Source organism: Apis florea, unplaced genomic scaffold (genome assembly GCF_048593485.1).
Source record: "Apis florea isolate Af1SG1 unplaced genomic scaffold, ASM4859348v1 contig_24_pilon, whole genome shotgun sequence".
NCBI lineage: Eukaryota > Metazoa > Arthropoda > Insecta > Hymenoptera > Apidae > Apis > Apis florea.
This window is the reverse complement of record NW_028256597.1, coordinates 345927-367884: the sequence shown is the minus strand read 5'-3', so window position 1 is coordinate 367884 and position 21958 is coordinate 345927. Positions and strand designations below refer to the sequence as shown.

General features: G+C 38.0%; 1 protein-coding gene across 3 annotated transcripts; it reads left to right on the top strand.

The window, feature by feature from the left end:
• The first annotated feature begins 74 nt into the window (after positions 1-74).
• Positions 75-4879, top strand: LOC100871012 (venom acid phosphatase Acph-1). 3 transcript variants are annotated; one of them, XM_012488597.3, is made up of 7 exons: positions 75-341; positions 2817-2869; positions 3161-3262; positions 3344-3609; positions 3767-3923; positions 4004-4333; positions 4434-4879. In XM_012488597.3, exons 1-7 carry the CDS (start codon positions 272-274, stop codon positions 4629-4631), a joined length of 1176 nt encoding a protein of 391 aa, XP_012344051.1. In that variant the 5' UTR covers positions 75-271; the 3' UTR covers positions 4632-4879. The 3 variants fall into 3 exon arrangements, with proteins under 3 accessions (XP_012344051.1, XP_086763199.1, XP_086763198.1); XM_086907073.1 differs by lacking the exon at positions 75-341 and adding an exon at positions 2224-2461; XM_086907072.1 differs by lacking the exon at positions 75-341 and adding an exon at positions 2234-2742.
• Positions 4880-21958: the final 17079 nt, after the last annotated feature.

The window sequence follows — 21958 nt, the reverse complement described above, 5'->3', positions numbered from 1 at the left end:
ACACATTTTTTCTTGAGTTTATAAATATTGTATATAAAAACATATTTTATTGTCGCATTACAAAGAAAAAATGAATCTTCAATGATTGTGTCCGACTAGTATATAATACGGTGTAGGTTAGAAAATTGTAATACTGAATTGGCGGTCGAAAATTATGAAAGAAATTTTCAATGAAATTAGTTGAATTAATTTTCTTCTTCGTTAATCGCGTTTCATAAAAAAGAAGTCAACTTAATATTTATATTAATTTGTGATCTCTAAATCATAATTTATGTCGTTGAATACGTATAAACCACATCAATGCACACTTTTAATTTCTGCAATATGCTATACGAAGAACCGTGAGTACAAAATTTAATATAAACATATTTTTATGCAAATTTGCATATTTTATTAACAAAAATATCTATTTATAACAAACATATAAGTTTATGATTTTAAAAACTAAGAAATAAAATTGTATCCTTTATAAAGTATATGAATTTTATTTAAGATATATTAAATAAAATTATTTATAAATTTTAATAGAAAAATAATCAAAAATTATTTAACAATAGTGTAATATAAGAATATGTATATATAAATTAAATGTATATAATATATGTAACGAAATTTATTTAAAATATTTAAAATATTATACATCATGAAAAATATTATCTTAAAATATTATTTTAGAATTATTGTTACAAATTATATAATTGTATTGAAGTAGAATCCTAATAAATATGGAATATTTCTATACTTTAAAGCTCAAAAATTTAGTTTCCAAAATTTAGTTTTTTAGATTTTATATAACTATGTATATATAAAAAAATATATTTAAATTTCGCAGAAATTTTGAATAGAAATTCTAATTTTAAAAATATTTATTTAAAATAAGTTTAAGATTAATCTTAAAAAAAATCTTAAATAATTTAAATTGTAAAATTGAAAGAAATTGAAAAAAGCGAGATATATAGATATAAAAAAATTCCTACCTTAATCGCCAACTCCAAATTTTCAGTTTTGTGTAACAGAAATGCATTGCATTTGCATTCTATTTGATAATTTATAATAAAACAAGCAATTTTTTTATACTGTATGCACATATTATTTTAATTACAAAAATTATTTAAACACTTTATTTTTTAATCAAGAAAAATTACACGCACTATTCAAATTTCAACTAATATTATATTCTAGATGCTACCGATAGATGGCAGCTCTATGAGAATTTGTCAATTGAATTCTAATAAAGTGCGCGAAAATAAATATTAAAATATTTTACATTATATTATTTATATTATTATATTATTTTATTCATTTTATTATATCTATTAAATCTATATTAAATTATATCTATATTTATATCTACTATATTACATATCTATATAATAACATAGTAATTTATTTTTTAATTCCATGCATTATAAAAAATATAGAATTATAAAAATTTATTATAATTAATTTATAATTAAGAATGGATTGATTATTAATATATTGCTAATAAATATTTATATTATTTTACAATAATATATAATTATCATTTTTAAAAAATAAAATACGATAAAATATAAATAAAAAATAAGAAAAAATTATTCAATATATTATATCATTAATATTCTTAATTATTAAAACAAACCAATATTAAACATTATATAGATGTATATTTTAATGTATGATACTTATGAGATTTTAATTTCATCATTTATTTTCAATAGTAAATAATAATGTACGTATACATATATATTTTTAGACACATCATTTAAAAATCGATACATTAGAAAAAAATATAAATGTACAATATTTTCAATATAATATAAAATAATATAAAATAAATAATTTTTATTATAATATTTATTTTTATAAAAAGATTATAATCAGAAATAATTTTGATAAACAAAACTACATTTTTTATTTACATTTATTTATTTTTTTTCTTTTTATAATGCGAAAAAGAAATTATCACTTTTAAAAACAAATTTATAAAATAATTTCATTGATTTAAAAATTTTCGTGATTAATAATAATAATACTTTATTATTTAATAATAGGTTATAAATAAATAAAAATTTATTTACGCAAATTTCGAAATTTGTATTATACAATATTTATCTATATTGTATCTATATATTGCTTTTTTAATAAATCCAATTATTTCAATAACAGACAAAATCTATTATTTTATAAATTTTTTTGTCACTAAATGTATATTTATATTTTAAATTTAACTGTTATGAAAATGATATAATATATATACATATGTATATATACAATATGTATATATAATATATATACATCTTTTATGAAATATTCTTTTTCAGTTTAAAAATATTTATAATTTAATTTTTTGTTTTATCAATCAAATAAATTTTATTTGTCAATTCATACAAAATATTAATATAAAAGTTAATATTTATATTTGTAAAATCTTTTTAAAGGCTCAATTTTAGAGGTTAGAACAAATACAGAAAATGAATTGGTACGTAAAAATGATAAATAATCATACCGTCATAACGTCGCGTTGTGTTTATTTAATACAAATTTAAATTGCTTAATCCTCAATCAATTTTTATATATCAACTTTTATATTCGACTTGATCTCTTAAATCAAAAAGTGTTCTGATGAATGCATTAATACTTTATATGTATGAAAAAATTGAAATGATAAAAAATGATAAAAATACATACGTCCAATTTTATACTATTCAAATTATTTCATATAAAGAATTTAATGACTTAAGCATAATTATTTTAAAGCATGTACGTTTTAAACATTGTTTTTTTCTCTAATATATATTGTATAAAGTTATTTCTAATAATAATCATTCTTCTAGGCAATTTCTTTCAAATGACAAGAAAGGAATTTAGCATAGATTTGGTGCAGTGTGTGAGTATTATTTTTTATCTAAAAATCAGTATATCAGTCTATTTATGCGTATATATATATATTTTTTTTTTTAATTATTTACTTAAAAAAATGATAAGATATTTTTCAAATGATATTTTACAATTTATTTTTATTTTTTATTTTTTGTACTTAATTTATTAATAATAAATTAAATTATTATATTATTAAAAAATGTAAAGTACGAATAATAACAATTTAATAATAAAATATTAACAATATAAAAATAAAATATATTCCATATCAAATTTCGATCATTCATAATTTTATCAGATATTCAGACACGGAGAACGAACACCACGTAGAAGTGAATTGCCGCCCAATTTTACTAATTTTGCAATGTATGAACCATGGGGACTTGCTCAGCTAACAAACGTAACAACATAAATTATTGCAACATAAACACTGTATTATCAAAGAAAAAAACATAGATGAGTCACTATAATTTGTTTTCAGGAAGGAAAAATGACAGAATTTCGGATTGGAAGCATGTTGAGAGAACGTTATAACAAATTCTTAGGAAATCATTATTATCCTTCTGATGTATATGCCTATAGTACCGATCACGATCGAACGAAAACGTCTCTTCAATTAGTATTAGCTGGTCTTTTTCGTCCGAATCCGTTTCAAACGTGGAATCAAAATTTGCCATGGCTCCCGATACCGACATACTGTATGCCATCCAAAGTTGATCATTTATTGAAACCTGATTCTTCTCCATTGTAAGTTTTGAATACAAGATATATAAGATAGATATATAGAAGATATATAGAATAAGATCGCTTTAAAACAGAGAAGATGAAAAATATAAAAAAAAAAAAAAAAAAAAAAAATGTAAAAAATTGATTTATATATATGTACAGTGTAATTGATTTACAGATATATAAAACTTTTGAATGAAGTGAGAAAGGAACAAAAATTTATTGAAAAATTAAAGCCCTACGCATATTTATTGAAATATATTAATGAAAATACTGGTTCTAACATGAAATCATCATATGAATTGTATGAAACTTATAATCATCTTGTAGCACAGGTATAAAAAACTCAACATTTATATATCAAATAATATATATATTAAATAATTATAATTATCGTATCGAAATAATGTCGTAGAAAGCTTCGAAACTTCCTTTGCCAGAATGGTATAGCGATGAAATTTTTATAAAACTTCAAGATATTGTGAAAATTGAATACGAAATTCGTTCGTATACACTTCTTCAAAGGCGATTGAATGGTGGCACGATTATCAAAAGATTTATTGAAAATATAATTATAAACGCAGCACGCCGAAATCCAAGAAAAATCTATTTATATAGTGGGCACGAAGTAAATATCGCTGCTCTCGTCAAAGCATTAAATTTGACCGAACCTCAGTTGCCACCGTATGGATGTGCAATGATATTTGAAAAATTAAGAAATACGGATGGTAAACATTATGTCAGGGTAATTTTTTTTAATAACTAATTATCAATCAAAAAAAAAAATCAATTCGTTTATAATACAATAATGTTTATTAATATAAAAATAATAATATGCTTTTTAGTTCTTATATTGGGATACACAAAAATTAATAACTTGTAATCTTCCGGGACAAGATGATGTTTGTCCATTTGAAAAATATTTATACATGATAAAAGATCTGATTCCTACCGAAGATGAATCCCATCACAAATGGGATTATTTAACGAAACAAGAAGTACGAAGGTTATTCGACGAGATATATTTAGACATTAAATACTAAGTTAAGAAGCTAAATACTAAATAATAACCAGAAGATAATAGCTATTAGCATTAATTTTGTGTTATCCAGAATCCTTTTAAAATTTTACTTTTATTTTTCTATTCTATAATATAAATATTTATGTAATGATCCAGTTTAATTACGGGAAAAAATATTTAAACATAATTAAATTATTTTTAAGGATCTAAATTTTAATTTGTGTCAAAATTAATTTGAATGCTGAAAATATACATCTAAAAGTATAAAAAGATTATATTTATACAAAATATCGCGAAAGAAACAAGTGGAATGGTAATTTTACATATCATTAATTTTATATCCTATAGATATATATTATAATGCCGAGATTTACATTTAAAACATTTATATTTTTATATTAAAAATTAAGACAGACTATGATTTGGAAGGAGAAATGACGAAAAATATGTTTAATTTATATTTCGTATTTCGCTCGTAGATGTGGTTACGCGCCACGAGTAAACAGAAAAAGGAAACAGCGTGAGAAAGATGAAGATAAAATAAGAATTGATCATGAGTACCATCTCTTGGATCCCGAAGATATCTTTTTAAAATAAAGTAAGGTAAAATAGAAAGGCAAGCGCCATCTCTTGACGTTTTTAAACGTATGTTTCCGATAGTATTCAAGAGATGGCGTTAATCTTCAATTCTTCTGCTTTCAATTTTAAGGAGATTTTCTTAATACCCAAGAGATGGCGCTGATAATAAATTCTTATTCTATATCTATCCTTTTCTCATTATTTTCTATCCTTCCTTTATGAGTTTCATTTGCGGCACTCTGAAGATGGCGCTGATTTCAATATTTTTACTTTAACTCTGTCCTTCTCTCACCATTTCCTCTCTTTGTCTACATTTCCCGTACAAACTTTGTACTCTTAAGAGACAGTTTCGATATCTAATTCGCTTTATTCTCTCCTTTGCCTAATCTATGAATTCATGAATTGTTCACGAATTTATACATAATATCTATCTAATATTCAAAGCGAAAAAAAAAAAAAAAGATCTATGAAACAATCTAATACATATAACGCAGAAATAATTATTAAATTAAAAGATGATATTAAAGATATTATTTTTTAAATTCTTATTGATAAAAATTTCCCACGACAATTTTACAATATCTCTATCTCTATAACTATCGTTATCAATCCTACATTATTTCCTACATTTCTTTCATTATTCTTAATTCTTAAATCATTCTACAAAATATTATTTCAACATATTTTTCTACAAGATATTTTTTACAAGAAATAACTCGACCGATTAAGAAATAAATAAATAAGTGAATACTATCGAATTCTTTTTATCGAAATGCTAATAATTAGAAAACTGATCAATACTTACCACCGTATTTCCAATCCGTATTTCCGACGGCGAATTGCGTGTGACCGCCGCGTGTGAATCTATCGAAAGCTCGAACCGACATTCAGTCAGACTGGATATCTCCCGCACAAATCCGAACCAGTCCTATTCCGTTTCCGTGAACTATTATTATCTCTCTCTCTCTCTCTCTCTCTCGATACCTCTCGATGACCCATTTACGTTTCCCTTTCGTATTCCGTATTCCGTAACGGTAACGGTTTCGCCCGTGATCACGATCACGGTGGTGTCGATTCGCGCGATCGGGTCAAACCCCGTACCAGGAGGGGGGGAGGGGGAGGGGGTAGGGGAGGCTTAACTGCAAATGATCATAATACATACAAACAAGCGCAAACGAGCGTTTGAGCGGTATGGAATAGCGAGGATTGTCATTAAGCCCCGAGGATGGTTCCCCCCTCCCCCTCTCCTGGGGGACCCGTGGGATCTCCCGCTCGCGTCCACACACGTCCACGATCCAATCGCACGCACACGAGCGCGCGCACACGAACGAGCGGAAAACCTTCGATTCCCTCGATTCTTGCCTCGACCCCGGGACCAGATCTGATATCATCCACCGCCATCCCCTGGGCTCTCACTCATCTGCCGACAAAAGAGCATCTGCGCCGATCCGATCTGTAATGCTGCTGCAACCTGTTCGCAAGTAGCTCGTCCCCCCCCTCCCCCTCCCCCGCTTGCACACCATGAATTCATTATCAGTCTAGTATAAACATATTGCCACTGGAATCGGAGGGAGGCGCTGCCAGTTGCGGAAGCTCGGCTGCGGATCCGACTGGTGGTGCTCCTCCCCTGTTATCCATCCTTCCCCCCCTCTCCCCCCTCTCCCCCTCCTCCCCTGGATCACATATCCGTTCCAACGGCTTATACCTATATTCTTTCATACGTCAATCAGCTTATGGGAAATTGTGATTTAGTCAATTTTGGGCCAGGCCACGTGGTGAATGGAGTACAATAATTTTCACGAGTGAAGGAGAATCGAAAAAATTTGTTTTTTTTTTTTTTCCAATCTTCGCTCGCACACGCGTGCACACCATTTTCTCTTTGCCTCCGCGAAATTCCACGCTTTCCACGCGCAGGGATATATACTCGATATTTTAGAAACATTTCTCTCTCGATTCTCTCATCCCTCGTAAGCGGTCACCCTTCGTGCGTGTAAATACAGCTGTCACGATGTATACATATATATATATATGTATATGTATATCAGTTTCTACCCCCCCAAAAAAATTGTCCACACTTATAAACAAACATTTGCAACGATCGACCAACATTCCACACCTGTCGATCGCTCGAAATTCCACCGGAATTTATTTTTGAACCCGTCTCTCCCGACTCTTGACCGAAATTCGACGAATAATAAAAAAAAGACGGATCTTCGAATCTCGAAATCAAAATGTTGTTCAGAGAGAGAGAGAGAGAGAGGGAGGAATTCTTGCCAGACGTGGCTAATATAACGGACACACGCGTGTGTCCGCATACGTATATGCACGTAGGTACACGTGTGTGGTCAATGGCAGGCTGGCTGTGTATATGCAGGACTGCGGTGGCAGGTGACGGCGTGTTGTGAGCTGCATAATGAATAATGCCAAAGCCGAACCACAAGCCGTTCCTGTCCTTCCACTTGGCTGACTGAATGACAGCCAGTCTAGGAAAAACCGCTGATTGGCTGTACATGCTTCTGGCTCTCGTGCCTGTCACATTCTCTCTCTCTCTCTCTCTCTCTCTCTCTACCTATGTGAGGCTCGATCGAAATCAAGCTGCATCGCCGAGACTGATTTTCGTGTTTTCCACCCGAAGCAGGACTCGTTCGTTTCTTCGTTTCTTCTTCGATATTCTTTTATCGCGTTCAGGACACGATGATCAATGAATTAAAGAGGGGAATTCCGAGAGGATCTCGAATAGGGATATTTAGAATACTCTCGTTCTGTATCGCAATATCGAAAGATCGATAAATTTCGAGACGTGGTAAAATTGTGATTAATTTTAAAATTATGGGGAAGTGCGATAATTGGATGAAATGCATATATATATATATATATATTTATATAAACAAAAGGTAGGGGCGTTTCAAAAGTTTTCTTACCACTTTCCCCGTATACGGTGCCATATCTGAGGCTGGCACGGTCGATGTGATGTTGTTACTGCCACGATATAAATTATAATTAGTGGAGCCCGTAATACCCTTTGAATAAATAATCAACGAGTAGCGGCAACTACCCGTACGCTCGCCTCCATTTAAGTCAAGGTCTCGGAACTCATTTCTTGTCACACCTTTATGCTCCCGCTCAACATAAATTTGCACAGCGGCCGCATCACGAGAGCCGAATAGAACCGCTGCTTCGACGATCGTTTCGAGAAAAAGGACCACACCTTTTTTCCCCTTTTTCCTTTCCTCTCCCTTCTTTCTTTCTTTCTTTCTTTCTTTCTTTCCTCTTTTTTTTTTCTTCTAAAACGTAGATTCGTAAGAATTCTTGTAATATCTTTGTCTCTATTCATCCTCCTTCGATCTGGTTTCGGCTAGAAAACTTAGCGTTGAGCAATGAATCGCGTTTCAAGAAATCGGCATCGATTTGCGCGTCGAATTCGACGCAATTCGTATTCGACGATCGAAAGAATAACGTGCGCTGGGTTAGAGAGTTCGTTTAAAGTCGGAGTGAAATTTCTGGCTCGCGACTCTCCCCTCGATAACCGTGACGCTAGTTGGAGAATCGAAAACTACTTTAAAGTAATTAGAGGATTGTCAATCCATCCCAACCCGTTGCCCGTTCCCATTAGGGATGTTCTTCGAGTACGTACGATTCGAGTGGGATGAACGTGGAAAATCCCTTCTCTCGAACCCCTCCTACCCTCCCTCTTCCCTCCCTCTCGCATCACGAGTCGGTCTAAAATTACAGCTGGATATCGTTTCTTTTACGTGGAGGACGAATTTCTGAATTCTTAAAATTATGTATATATTTTTTTGTAAGAAAATACTACTCGATTCGAATTTTCGAATTATTTCCTGACTTCTCCCGAACTCCTCTTATCCTTTTTCTCGCATCAGGAGTCAGATTAATAAATTTAATCATAATAATTGGATATCGTTTTTTTACATGGAAAACGAGGAGGAAGAATTTTTGAATTGTTAGAATTATATACACATATATTTTTTGTAAGAAAATATCACTCGATTTCAATTTTCGAATTATTTCCTTCTGAAGTCGGACTAAAATTATAATTGGATATCGTTTTTTTTTTTTAGGTGGAAAGCACGAGGAGAAAGAATTTTTGAATTGTTAGAATTATATACATATATATTTTTTGTAAGAAAATATCACTCGATTTCAATTTTCGAATTATTTCCTTCTGGAGTCGGACTAAAATTATAATTGGATATCTTTTTTTCAGGTGGAAAACACGAGGAGGAATAATTTTTGAATTTGAATGAGAGATTATTTTATAAAAGTCGGGAGGGAAAAGTTTGGGGAAAAGTTTGGTTGCTCGATCGATACCGAGGCGAATGCAGAATTTTCCAATACCTTTTGTCCGTATCCGGTAACAAACGGGAGACGGTTTCGAAAAAGGCTTTCGCCTCGCTGCTCTCTTCCTCTCTTTTCGAATTCGTCGGATTCGAAATGGTGGTGGAACGCGGTCTCAGTTTCCTCCAACGAACGCTCCTTGCACGCAAATTGGGTTCAACGTGAATACTTAATGCGGAACTGTGGTCGAGCAGGAGTCAAGGTGCAGTGATGGGAGACAGAGAGGAAAAGGTCGTTTGGCGTCCGTCCGAGGTGCCAACTTAGTTAGATCGCCTAACCAGACGACCTCGACGCGCTACATCGCCCGCGATCCAACCATTCTCCACCGTTTACCGCACCTCCGTCCAATTATTTTTATTGACCCAACTATCCATCGTTTCTTTCCCCACGTTTCTTCCATTCTTCTTCTCTTTTCCTTATTCAAATTTTCAAAGTCGTGAACGCAACGACTATAATAGGGAAGGAGCGCGGCGTTAGATGACGTAGATGCAGTTTTCTCCTCCCTCCCCCAAAGGGAATGAGGAAGAAATCAGAATCGGAATAATGCAGACACGGGGGAGGGGGGGGGCATAATGTATGGAGGTAAAGAAAATTTTCTGTTTGATTTTATGGCAGCATCCTTTTATCGAACATGATACCAGGAGAAAACCCCGTTACATATTGAAGAAGATCCTGCTACTAAAGCCACGCGATCCGTATTCGGGCGATATCAGAAGAATATACGATGTAAATGCTTCCCGTTATTAAATAGAAACCCCCGAGTTCCCCGTAACCGAATTACAAATTGGAATTTCTGTTTCCGAAATACTTGAATACAGAGAGGAGAACGAAACATTTAACTTTCTCTCCATGGGAATAATATTTCCAATATTACCTTCGCCACCTTTGTTCCACCTCCTCTTTAACGTAACCTCATCTCTCTCTCTCTCTCTCTCACTCTCTACCCGTCCGACCGATTCATCCAAAAATTCGAAAAATTTATCTAAAGAAAAAAAAAAAAAAAAAGGAAAGAAAGAAAAAGTGGATGGGAGTCCTTGATCGGAAAAAGGAAGAGGAATGATCCGGTTGGGAAGATAACGAGGGAGGATGGGGAGGGGAGAGGAAGGACGCTTATCCTCTGATACAACATTCCGGATGTATCGTGGTCAGTGCAGTCGCATTAGTTAGGACTAACAACGCTGGCGGACAATCAAAAGCTGATGGGCCATGATTCGCTATGATAATGAACCATGAATACGGCATGAGGCGAGCGAGCTGGGGACGGCAACTCCTCGCTTCGCTCGCTGGCCTCTCTCTCCATCCCCGTGGCCAATGGTCGGGGTTAAAGGGAGTCGAGGTGGGAATACGAAGGGATGAGAAGAGAGAGCCGAGAGGCAGCGATGCGCGGTAATACCTCTGTTGACGCTCGGATTAAAGTCTTTTTCGAGCCACGCACGCACTCATCGAACCCCGGGCCTTCATCGAGCCACGCTCGTCCGCCCCCCCCCCCAAACCACCCGGCGCCCAGTTATCCCTTACATTTCGGATGCGACGCGCCGTGATAATCGATTCCACGTCGATTCCACGATAAAAGGATCCACCTTTGACGGGGATCGATACCCTCATCGTCCAACCTTTCCTTCCATCTTTGCACGACGAATGCAACAACGTGAGGATGATGTAAGAGGATGCAATTTGACCAACCGACTCTATTTTCCTCGCATTCGTTCGATATTTTCAATCAAATCGCCAATCTTTTTTCACCAACCTTGTTTCACGAAGAGACTAAACCTGTGACGATGTTTTTGAACGAGAAAACTGGAGGAGTGTCCATCGTTGGGTCGTTTTTTGAAAAAAGAAAAAAAAAAAAAAGAAAGAAAGAGACGAGCATGGAAGACAATAAATACGCGGTGGACGAGTAGTGCGTAGGGAGGGGATAAGGAGGGGGAGGAAACGAGTTATTGTCTAAGATTGTGAACCGTGGATAAAGTGCATAAAGCAAGACCGTGAACGCTGTTGGCGATACGACGAGGCGAGGGGATAGGTTGGAGTTAAGGGTAAAATAACCGGTAGCGGTTGGGTGAAAAGGAAGGTGGGGGAGGGAGGAGAGGAGAAGAAGAAGAAGGAATATGCGTGCACGCGAAGGTGCGTGCGCGCTGTATAACCGCGGAGCCACTGTTTCAGCGTTTCACAGAGCGGAGCGGAGCCGAATGACTGAGCGAGGGTGCGGACTCGCGTGGCCCGCATTGGCTGCTGAATTATATATGAATGGAGCGTAAGGGCTGTTGCCTAGCAACCGCATACACCACGTTAAGACAAAATGGAGAAGCACGCAGCATCCGTGCGCGGGCTTCGCCGCGCTCTCTCCCTCTCCCTCTCCGTCTCTTTTCTCTTCCGCCGCCGTCGTCGTCGTCGTCGTCGTCGTCGGGGATTTCCTTCTCTTCTCTCTCTCTCTCTCTCTCTCTTATTTCATCCTCCTTTTCTCTTCTTTTTCCTCGACGAACCGCTCCGTTTCGGTCGGCAATGAAGTTTCGCAGCACGTTTCTTTTCCCCCCGATTGACTTTCGATTGATTCGAACCGGTTCCACCACTCTCGGTTTCTTAATCACCCGAGATTAAGGAATTTTCGCTCGGTAGAATTCGATGGAACATCAAATTTCGTATATAGAGAGGAAATGGATATTTAAGGTTTCTCTTTCATCAATTTTCCTATAGAAAATTGGGAGAGAGAAGTGACGTTTGGATCGGTTCTAATTTTTTTTCTTCTCTCTCTCTCTCTCTCTCTCCCCCTTTCCTCTCCCTCTCCCTCCCTCCACCCCCTTCCTATCTCCGTTACTTTTACGCTGTTTTACATGCGTGCGCATTAAGCTGATAAGTAGACGTATCTTTGACGGGAGCAATGGACGTCCATTAGCAAGCTTTGTACCGATCTCTGTACCCTCCTATCCCCGCGCTAACCCCACCAATCTCCCTCTCTTTCTCTCCCTCCCTCCCTCCCTCTCTCTCTCTCTCTCTCTCTCTCTACCCCGACCATTATGTCCCGACTATATCGTACGCGGCGAGCCACGTACTGTTCTTCTTCCCATGAGCGCCATTATTCGTTCCTTCTCCGTCTTTGAAATATGCTTAGGTTGTTCCGTAGCTTGCTTCCGTATGTATCTTGATCTCTTACAATACGCTCGATATTAGCGTATATCACGGTGGAGAAATAATTTCCACGAATTTCTACTCTTGGAAAGAAGGCGAAAGGGAGGAAAAGTTTTGATATAATAGGATTTCCAGACGATGAATAATATAACGATTATTTATGGTGCAAAGTAGTACGTGGATTACGTATATAAGGAGGATGCACAAATGCAGGGAAAAATTGTACGCGTCTGACCGATTCGAACCTCTTCCACTTATCGTACGACCTCTACGAGTTCTACTTATAGACACGTTCAACGAACACCGTCTGAACAGTCGCCAACCGATTCTACTTCGAGACGAATAAGAGTTATTTTCGTATCGAGTAATCTGTTTATAACTCGTGCGTCTGTATATAATATTTAGTTGTATATAATATTGAAGCAGTCTGGTCTGGGTTAATTATAAAATTGTTTCTATTTAAAACAACTTGTTTACGAAATAACCAAAAATAATATTCGCGTGTCTGAAGAGAAAGATACGATCCGAAAGAGAAGATCGTTTTGTTTTGAAAGATGCGTTTTCTTAAAAAGTAACGGGATAAACAACATCCGATCAAATTTATTAAAAATTACAAGTTTCTTCCGTTGAAATTTTAATTTCATCGATGCGTTCATTTCCAATATCGGTTACTGTTCGTTATTTACGAAAAACATTATGATTCAACGCGCGGTGTTGAATTAAGAGCGACGATTTTTTCTTTCCTTTTTTTTTTTTTTTTATACACAAAGTAGAATAATAATTCATAGTTCGAGTTATGACTTTTTCCATGTAATAGAATTTTTAATGCAAGGAATTTTAATAATAATTACCACGGTTATACAGATCCAGTGCCAAGTTTGTAACGCGCTCTGCATATTTTATAGTTATTAAGCAACGTTTCCCTGTATAAAACATATTGTGCTAAAATTACCATAAAAAAATATCAGTTCTTTTCAGTCGCGAAACACATTTTCCTCCTCCTCGCACAAATGTCCGAAATCGTGTGCGGACTCTACGTCTAAATCACGCCCATCCAAAATTTATCGCTCGACAAATCGATCGTTTCGAAATTCTTTCTCCATAAACGCCGTTAATTCCAATCGTCGAAACCCGTTAAGATTTCTCGTGTCAATAATTCGAATAAAAATATTCATCGATCGAAAAAGCTTCTTCTCCCCTCTCCCATCCTCATCCCTCCTCTCCTTCCCCTTGACGATCCATTCGAAGCGAAAGTAACTTCTCTCGAAGACCTTTTTCTTCTTCTTCTTCTTCTTTTTTTTTTTCTCTTTTCACCCGGATCACGTGACGGATCACGGCTGCCTCCTGGTGACACACGTAAGAGACCGGGTTCCAGTCCCAGTACGGGCGAGCCAAGCCGATCATCTCAAATTACAAAGGGTATCGGAAACGGATTTATTTCGCCGCCCTTTCTCATTCTATTACACGCTTAATAGCCTATATATATATATATATAAGCTTCGAATGGACCTTCCTCTTCTCCGCGTTTCTTTTCCATTTACGCACGTAACTTTCAACTCGAGGAAAATGATATGCGTAATAATAATAATTTCGTTGAATGTTCATTCGCGTCCCCTGATCCACAGATATGATACAGAGAGAGAGAGAGAGAGAGGTGGTGGCGTTTAGAAAAGGCGTTTGGCCCGAATTCGGATTAAAAGGGTAATAATCAAATATGGTAGACGGTTAATTCCCCTGTATATCCCAAACACAATTCCATGGAAAATATATTTCTCCCCCAATCTGAGGACCCCACCCAGCCTGTTAAATATAATCTGGTACCGCGTTTGTTACTTCTTACTCTTCCATCTCCTCCTCGCAGTATTCAAGCTCCCAGTTTCCTCGTGTAGGCTTTGTAGAGGCAGAACAAGGGGTTAACCTCCTACATTATTCAACCGTTCATTATATATGAATAAATTTTCGAGTAATGCCGAGATAAAGCTGCCAAGTTTTAGGTACCTGCTCCGCTTGAATATTTAGAAGACACTGTCACGCAGTACCGTTATGCCTTCGTCTTCTCCTTAACTTTCCGAGATTCGTACAGAACGTTCTGTAACGTTCGTCGATACGTATTACAATACGGCTCGGTTCCATCATCCGCCTCGAGGCTGGCTTCATCATTCACGATCGGCTCGAGTTCAATTTAAATTGGGGGGAAGAAATGGCTCGGTGATGGTTTTTTTCGAATAGCGATAGTTTAAATCGAACATTTTCCTTCGGAATTAATTGAATGATTAATTGAAAGGGAGAAGTTTTTATTTTTAAAGGTTATCGTGCGTTTATTTTAATTATCGCTATAATTTCAATTTTTGCGCTTTTAAATAAAATCGTATCGTATTCGTATGGAAATTAATTTTGCATTATAATTTCGTTACAACACGGAGATTTAATTTTAATCGTTCCAAATTATTTCTCTTTATTTTTTCATCCCAACCCGGAACGGAAAATAATTCTCCTTCTTTAATAGATCGTGTTAAAACGTTGGAAATATTATGTATACATAATTTGTTACAAAACGATATTGGCTTGTTACTTATTAAAGCGCAATAACATTTTCCAACATTACGCCACTTAAAATCGCCAATGAAATTTAAATAGAGATTTAAATTGATTTCGACCGATTTAAATTACGGCCCGTTGCTTTTCCTATTAAAACTTGAATCAAACGTGATCATATACCTATACGCATACGCACACAGGGAAGAGAACTCTTCTTTTTTTTTTCTTTTTTCCTTTTTCCGAATTTTTTCCAGTTTTCGCCAAAGGATCGAAATAAGGAGGAGGAGGGAGGAATGCATCGGATCCACAGAGATGGTCGATACTCTCGGCTAATTTAACGTGATAACGTGACGGCAGACGGGTCAATAGGAATTTACAGTGTTTGCCGACGGAAATCAAAGCAGGGCACTTAACCGTGTAGACAGACGACAGGCGGTGGAGAGAAGGCAGCTTGACTGGGGCCCGGGGGGAGGGAATTACAAGGGAGATGAGAGGAGGGTGGACAGGGTTGGAAAAAATCGGAGGGAAGAAGAACGGGTTTCGTTCGATAAGACAAGAGACGTCGATGACGAGAATAGTAATAACAACGAGAAAATAAAATAGCAAGGGAAAAGGGAAGAGAATAGATTGAAAAGGGAAAAAGAAGAAGTCTACTAATGTATATCTGTAGTACGAAAAAAAAAAAAAAAGGAGAGAAGGACGAAGAGAGATAAAGAATGGAGTAAAGGGAGGCTGGTGGAAGAGTGGCACGACTGCCAGTCAACCGAGCATTCAAGCAGCCTTAGCCAAGACTTAGCTAGTTGGACGAGCAACGAATCAGAGGGCAACATCGGTTACCACTGGCTGGCTCGAGTGGCCAACTACGTCCGCAGCTAACATAGTTTCCTTCTTCTTTTTTTCTTCTTCTTCTTCCTCCCCTTCCTCTTCCCCTTCTTTCTTCTTTTAATGTCACGTCACTACCTAGAAAAGAAACGCGTTAATCTTTTAAGAGTATTGGCTGACCGATCCTCGCCAATTCCCCGGGCAAACCGTTCCCGCTTCAATTCACCGTTCCTTTGAGTTTTATATATATATATATATATATCTGGTCTGGTCGTATAACGCAAGGAATCGTACTTTATAGCATAAGACCGATTTATTCGGGTAATAACGTCATTTGAATCACGCGAGATTGGATTGGAGGCACGCGATATTTGTCCTCCTCCTCGCGTGGAGGAAGGACGCGAGCTATCATTACTTTTCCTCCCCCCCTTTTCGTCTTCGCGCGCTTTCGAACGCTGTCGCTCCTCGCGACAACAATGCTTGCCATCCCGAAGCGAAGGACACGGTGTTAATACGATGAGCACAAGGGACACGGAGATACACCCGGCCGATTTGAAGTGGTTAGCGGCGGAAGAATGGGGGGAGGGCGAGAGACTGCATCAACATAGGGAGGGTGACCGTATACGAGTTTTTGTATTATACGAAGATTATCAACCTGTTCGGTTCCATTTGGAAGGGTGGCATCCGCGTGGCGTGGAAGGGGAGTTGTAGGGAAGTTGGAAGGGGTTGGGAGGGTGCGGAGGAGCGAGGGTCGTCGAGAAGAAGGGGGGGGGGGTTTGTCCCAAGTTGGGGGGGTCGCGAATAGAGCATGCAAGCACGCACACGCTGCATTCCCTTGGGACGAGGCCTCTCTTTATGCTCGATATAATACCGCTCTCAAAACATACACACTTCTCCCGTGTTCTCTTAACGTGTGTAGCCGGGCACACACGTCGTGGGGAGACGAGGTAGGGAGAGAGAGAGAGGGAGGGAGGGGGGGGGCCTCCTACAGCTATATCGTTTCTCCGTCTATATACCACGAACACGACAATACGACGATACGATACTACGCGCCTCCTTCCCCGCGCGCCGAGTGTTCGTCGTGGAAAACGCGTGGAAAACAGGCGATCCGGCCTGTAATTGATTTCAATGAATCGCGGGGAAGAGATCGTTTAATCGAATCGAGCTTTAAGAAGAAGATTCTCCAGTGAAGGGGGGGATCGTCTACTGTTTTCACTTGGATCGTGGTTTTGGTTTACTTTTTTTTTAGAAGATTTTTTTCGAGGTGGATGGTAGATTGTTTTATTTCTAGGATGACGAGAATCGTTGGAAACGACGTATTAATAAACTGTTTACTACGAGAAAGGTGGCACTTGTTCGAAAGCGTTTCTTTTATATCGGATGAAAGATCGGCAGGGTATTGTATCGGTACGACGCAGGAGGGTCCTTTTCTTCTTCGTGACACAATGGTTGGACACGCGGCTGCGTTTAACGTTACACGAGTCCTTGAATGTACACACTGTTATATCCGATATCCATCTTTTATCCCTTATTTTTCTTATTATTATTGCCTAGTTTCTATTAATTATTTTTACAAAGGGATCGTTTGTGTCTCTACGCTTTATAACTGTGAGAAGCGATATATACTTTTTTCTTCTTTCCTCTTTTCCTATCCCTCTTCTTATTAGACCCGTCTGCGACCCCTCTTCTCCTTTCAACCACCGCCGTCTACATCATTGTTCTTCAACTGACCTCCTAGCGCTCGACTTCTACCCGCTTGCGCACGCATCCCTGTATCGCGACTAATTATAAAGTGATTCCTCGGTCTCGCGTGTCAAATACCCGTCACTGCCAACTTACCAACCCGTATCTTTCGCTATGTCGCCCTCCCTGCGACTAATAATAACCATAATCGCGCGCACAATTAATCGCCAACCCGCTCGCGGAAGAATTAACTTGCCCGCTTTTGCCCATTGAAATTCAATATTTTTTGCGAATCGAAGGGGAAAATTGCGAAACGTTAAATGTACGTGGAATCGCGAAACTTTCTTTACTATACTTCACGATGTTGCTCTCCCTTTTCCTACAACTATAATAATAATAATAATCGTGCGCACAATTGATTTCGCGATTGAAATTCGATACAATTTTTTACGAATCGAAGGAAAAAATTGTAGAAAGGGATAAAAATGGCGAAACGTTAAATACGTGGAATTTTCGCGTCTTTGCGAGAATCTTTCATTTAATCATGAAAAATGTAGAAACGTTTTAAAAACGCGTGAGGAGTAATCTTTAAAAATATTCTCGCGTGTGTCGCCGTGAATATATATATAGTCGAAAATGCTTTCATCACATAGGTACACGCGTCCACGTACGACGAAGAAAACTCCTCGGCGGTCTTATCCTATTAGAGCGAAGCTTGCCACTTTCGAGCTAAGTCGAAGACAAGACCCTCCGTTGCCGCTCCCATTTAGTAATCCCCGACGTTGGACGGGAGTTTACAAGGAATATTTAAGTCTCCGCTAAGCTAGGATTAAACGAAGGCAAACACTTTGATTAGCGGAGGGCCAGCTTTTGTTTTTTCTTTTTTCTTCTTCTTCTTCTTCTTTTTCTTACCGCATCCGCGTTTTAAATGACGCCGGCAATTGGGATTTTAAGATTAACGAGGACCGCCGATTGATCGAATCGAAAATGTACGCGATACGTGGAAGAAAACGACAAGGATACCTCGTTCGCACTCGTTTTCGATAAAATAATTCCTTTCTTTGGACATTATATATTTCATTGGATTCGGATCGAGTCGAAATTATCCTTCGAAGTAATAAGTTTATTCGGGAGCAGTCGCTGGAATAGAATGACCCGATGGATTCTCAAAATTTAGGGGGAGGGGAAGGAGAGACGTTAAGGCAAAGTCGTTACATCTTTGCGCGAAAATGGAAGTGGAAAAGGGGAAAGGAAGGAAGGAAGGAAGGAAGAGGAGAGAGGATTTAACTTTATATCTTCAAACAGGCATGAAAAAAGTATAATCTTCCTTAAGTCTGTAATTTTCTCCGGCCAATTCTCTCCGATGAATATTTTTCCTTGTCTTTTCTCTTTCTTTTTTTTTTTTCTTTCTTCTTCTTTCCTCTTCTTTCTTCACCGAAATAATTCAACGAAGAAAAATGCAACGCGGATATAAATTTACGAATGCGTAAGCGAATACATTAAGAAGAAGAAGAAGAGGAGGAAGAAAAAGAAGAAAGAAAATAGGTTTAAAATTATTTTTAGGGAGGACTTAAATCAATTTCCTCCTCGTGGAAAGGAAACAGGGGGGAGGGGCTTAATCTCTCGTACGCAAAACTACAATGTTTTATAATAACGCGGCAAGGAAGACAGCGGTGGTATTAAGGGGGAGGGGAGGGGCGACAAAGTGCTCTCCGGCGACGACAAAAAAGTTCATATTTTTTCAATTAAGACGGGCAAGCAAGCGAGGGGTAGATTCTCGTCAAGGCGAGAGAGGGTCTTTCGACACCATTAGCGCTCTCGTAAAAATACGAAAGAGCGTGGTGCACAGCGTCGCGCCAACTCTTTCCCACTTAAATATGAGATCAAGGATTAACGCAGCCGCTCGTGCACGCCTCCTGGTTGCGTTTAATTTCGTCACGGGAGGACCGAATTTCATCCTCCTCCACTTCCCTCCTCGTCCAATCCCATTTCATCTTTTCGTCCGTTCTTATCAATTATTCACTCCGGTTAAATATTTTCCCTGTAACGGAATGGCAACAATCGTCACCGATAATACGAACGCTCTCCCGCGTTAATTTTTACGATATCGTTATTATTCGTTTCAATTTCCACGAGCGAGAGTAAATTCTCTCGGTTGGATCCGAGCATTTTAAATCCGGTTCGAAATTCCCAAATCTCTTCCGAAGCGAGCGATTCAAAAATATATATATTAAAAAAAAAAAGGAAAAACAATTCTTTCAGAGATTTCATACCCCCTCCCGGATTTCGAATCCGGCTTATTTCGTTAAATTACGTATACAACTGCGATCCGAGCAACCCTCTCGCGTACCGTTTCTTCGAATTAGCGTATCCACGATATCCACGACACGGTCCTCCAATTTCCATTTCCGGGAGGAGAATCCGACGAGAGAATATTCCCAAAAAAGCAGTTGGTCGGAGGAAAGAGTGTCGGTAGACGGCGAAGAGATGGCCGGGTATCGGCATCCGCACGAGTTCGAAGGGGCGGTTTTCGGCCGAGTTAGGAAGGTCGAGAGGAAGGTGATTGTGTTTCTGTATCATGTATAATTCACCGGGCATAGGTCGGGTCTCGCGTCGCCAGCTCCTGCGTCGTGACCGTTATATCCGCCTTACACAACGATCCCACTGTCACGACATCTCGGATATTTGTTTTTCTTTTCCCACCACTTTTCCCATTTTTCCTTTACTTCCTCTCTCTCTCTCTCTCTCTCTCTCTCTCTCTCTCTCTCTCTCTCTCTCGTTTCCGCCTCGGTCTTGGGCCAATTCTCTCGGTCGCATCGTCCCTCGTTCCCTTCCCTCCGGTCAATTTTGCGTGTCACGAAACCCTTTGTGCGGCGAGCCACGCGTCTACGAGCCCGAACAATGTCGCACAAGTTTGATAATTCCGCGGCAGGTGCATCATTCACGAGGATGGCCATTGTATCGAAATAACTTTTACGACGAGATGTCCACGGGTTCCACGTTCTTGGAAAACTCGCTTTATTCTTCCTCATGACGTAGAGATTTCCTTCTATTCCTATCATCATTTCTCCGTTTAATAATTTTCCCCCTCCCTTCTCTGTTTTACCATCGTATCTGCCCAGAAATGGGGCGGATTTTCAAGAAATTTGGTGAAATCGATGAACGAGCCGAAATTTGGAGCGAGTTCCGTTCCCGAAAAATTGAACTAATCAAAGCAAGCCCTAAGGTAAATTGGCCGTCCTCCCCTGGGCTATTGGGCCATCGAGAACGAGTGCGCGCATAGTGGCGCTGCACCGGTTAGAACCGCACAAGTGTAGCGATAATATAAACATGATTTGTAACACAAAGGCTACATGGGTTAGGCTTACACGGCCGCCACATGTTCCACGCTGAGTGCACGAGCCGTGTGTCGTGTCGAGAGTAGTAGGCTCGCTCGTATTGAACGACCCTCATATATATATATACATACATACATATATATATATATATATATATACTCCTCGATCCTTATGAGTCGTGTGTACACAGGCAAACAAGCCTTAGGTACCTCGAGCCTAATGTTTACATGCTGTACCAATTAATCAGCAGATACTATAAACTCGTTTCCCTCGCGGCCTTTTTTCCTTCCTCCTCCAACTCTCCCCTCCTTCTTTTCCTGCGCGGCTAAGAAGAAATCGTCGCACAGTTTGCCGATGTGCTCGAACTTTGATCCAGCCGGTTTTGTTACCACGACAGGGTTCACTCAGGGTTCGAGGGGATAATTTACTTCGCGTCTATGATGTTAAACATCGGGAATGTGAAAATGCTTTTACACGTGGCGCGATCTGATCGCGACCGCCCATCGAATCTCGAGAGCAATTTTCATTCGCGATAACGAATGAATTTTCGAACGGGATCGCATTAACCTGATTAATTTAACTCGAGTTAAATTAGATGGGGGAGGAGGGAGGGGGGGAATGGTGTTTTTCGTTTGAAGGGAGGGAGGAGGAGGAGGAGGAGGAGGAGGAGTAAAGAAAGATCTAACGATCTACGAACTGTATTAATCATTTTAGCGAGAAGCGCGATTTCCTGATTTGGATAAATAATCTTTTCAACGGTCTATTCGTGTCCGCTTTATAAATTTATAATCCCGCACAATATATACTCGATAGCGACACGACACGCGACACCACACGTCTGCCTCTAATTCGTTCGATAAAAACTCGGCATGAGATTTTATTACCGTGTATATAAATTATTATTTAT

Bases quoted from the DNA above. Each gene is read 5' to 3' on its own strand.
- LOC100871012 (XM_012488597.3), top strand. From the start codon at position 272: ATGTCGTTGAATACGTATAAACCACATCAATGCACACTTTTAATTTCT. The intron at 3,263-3,343 runs GTAACAACATAA...ATTTGTTTTCAG, and splicing joins GACTTGCTCAGCTAACAAAC to GAAGGAAAAATGACAGAATT. The intron at 3,610-3,766 runs GTAAGTTTTGAA...ATTGATTTACAG, and splicing joins AAACCTGATTCTTCTCCATT to ATATATAAAACTTTTGAATG.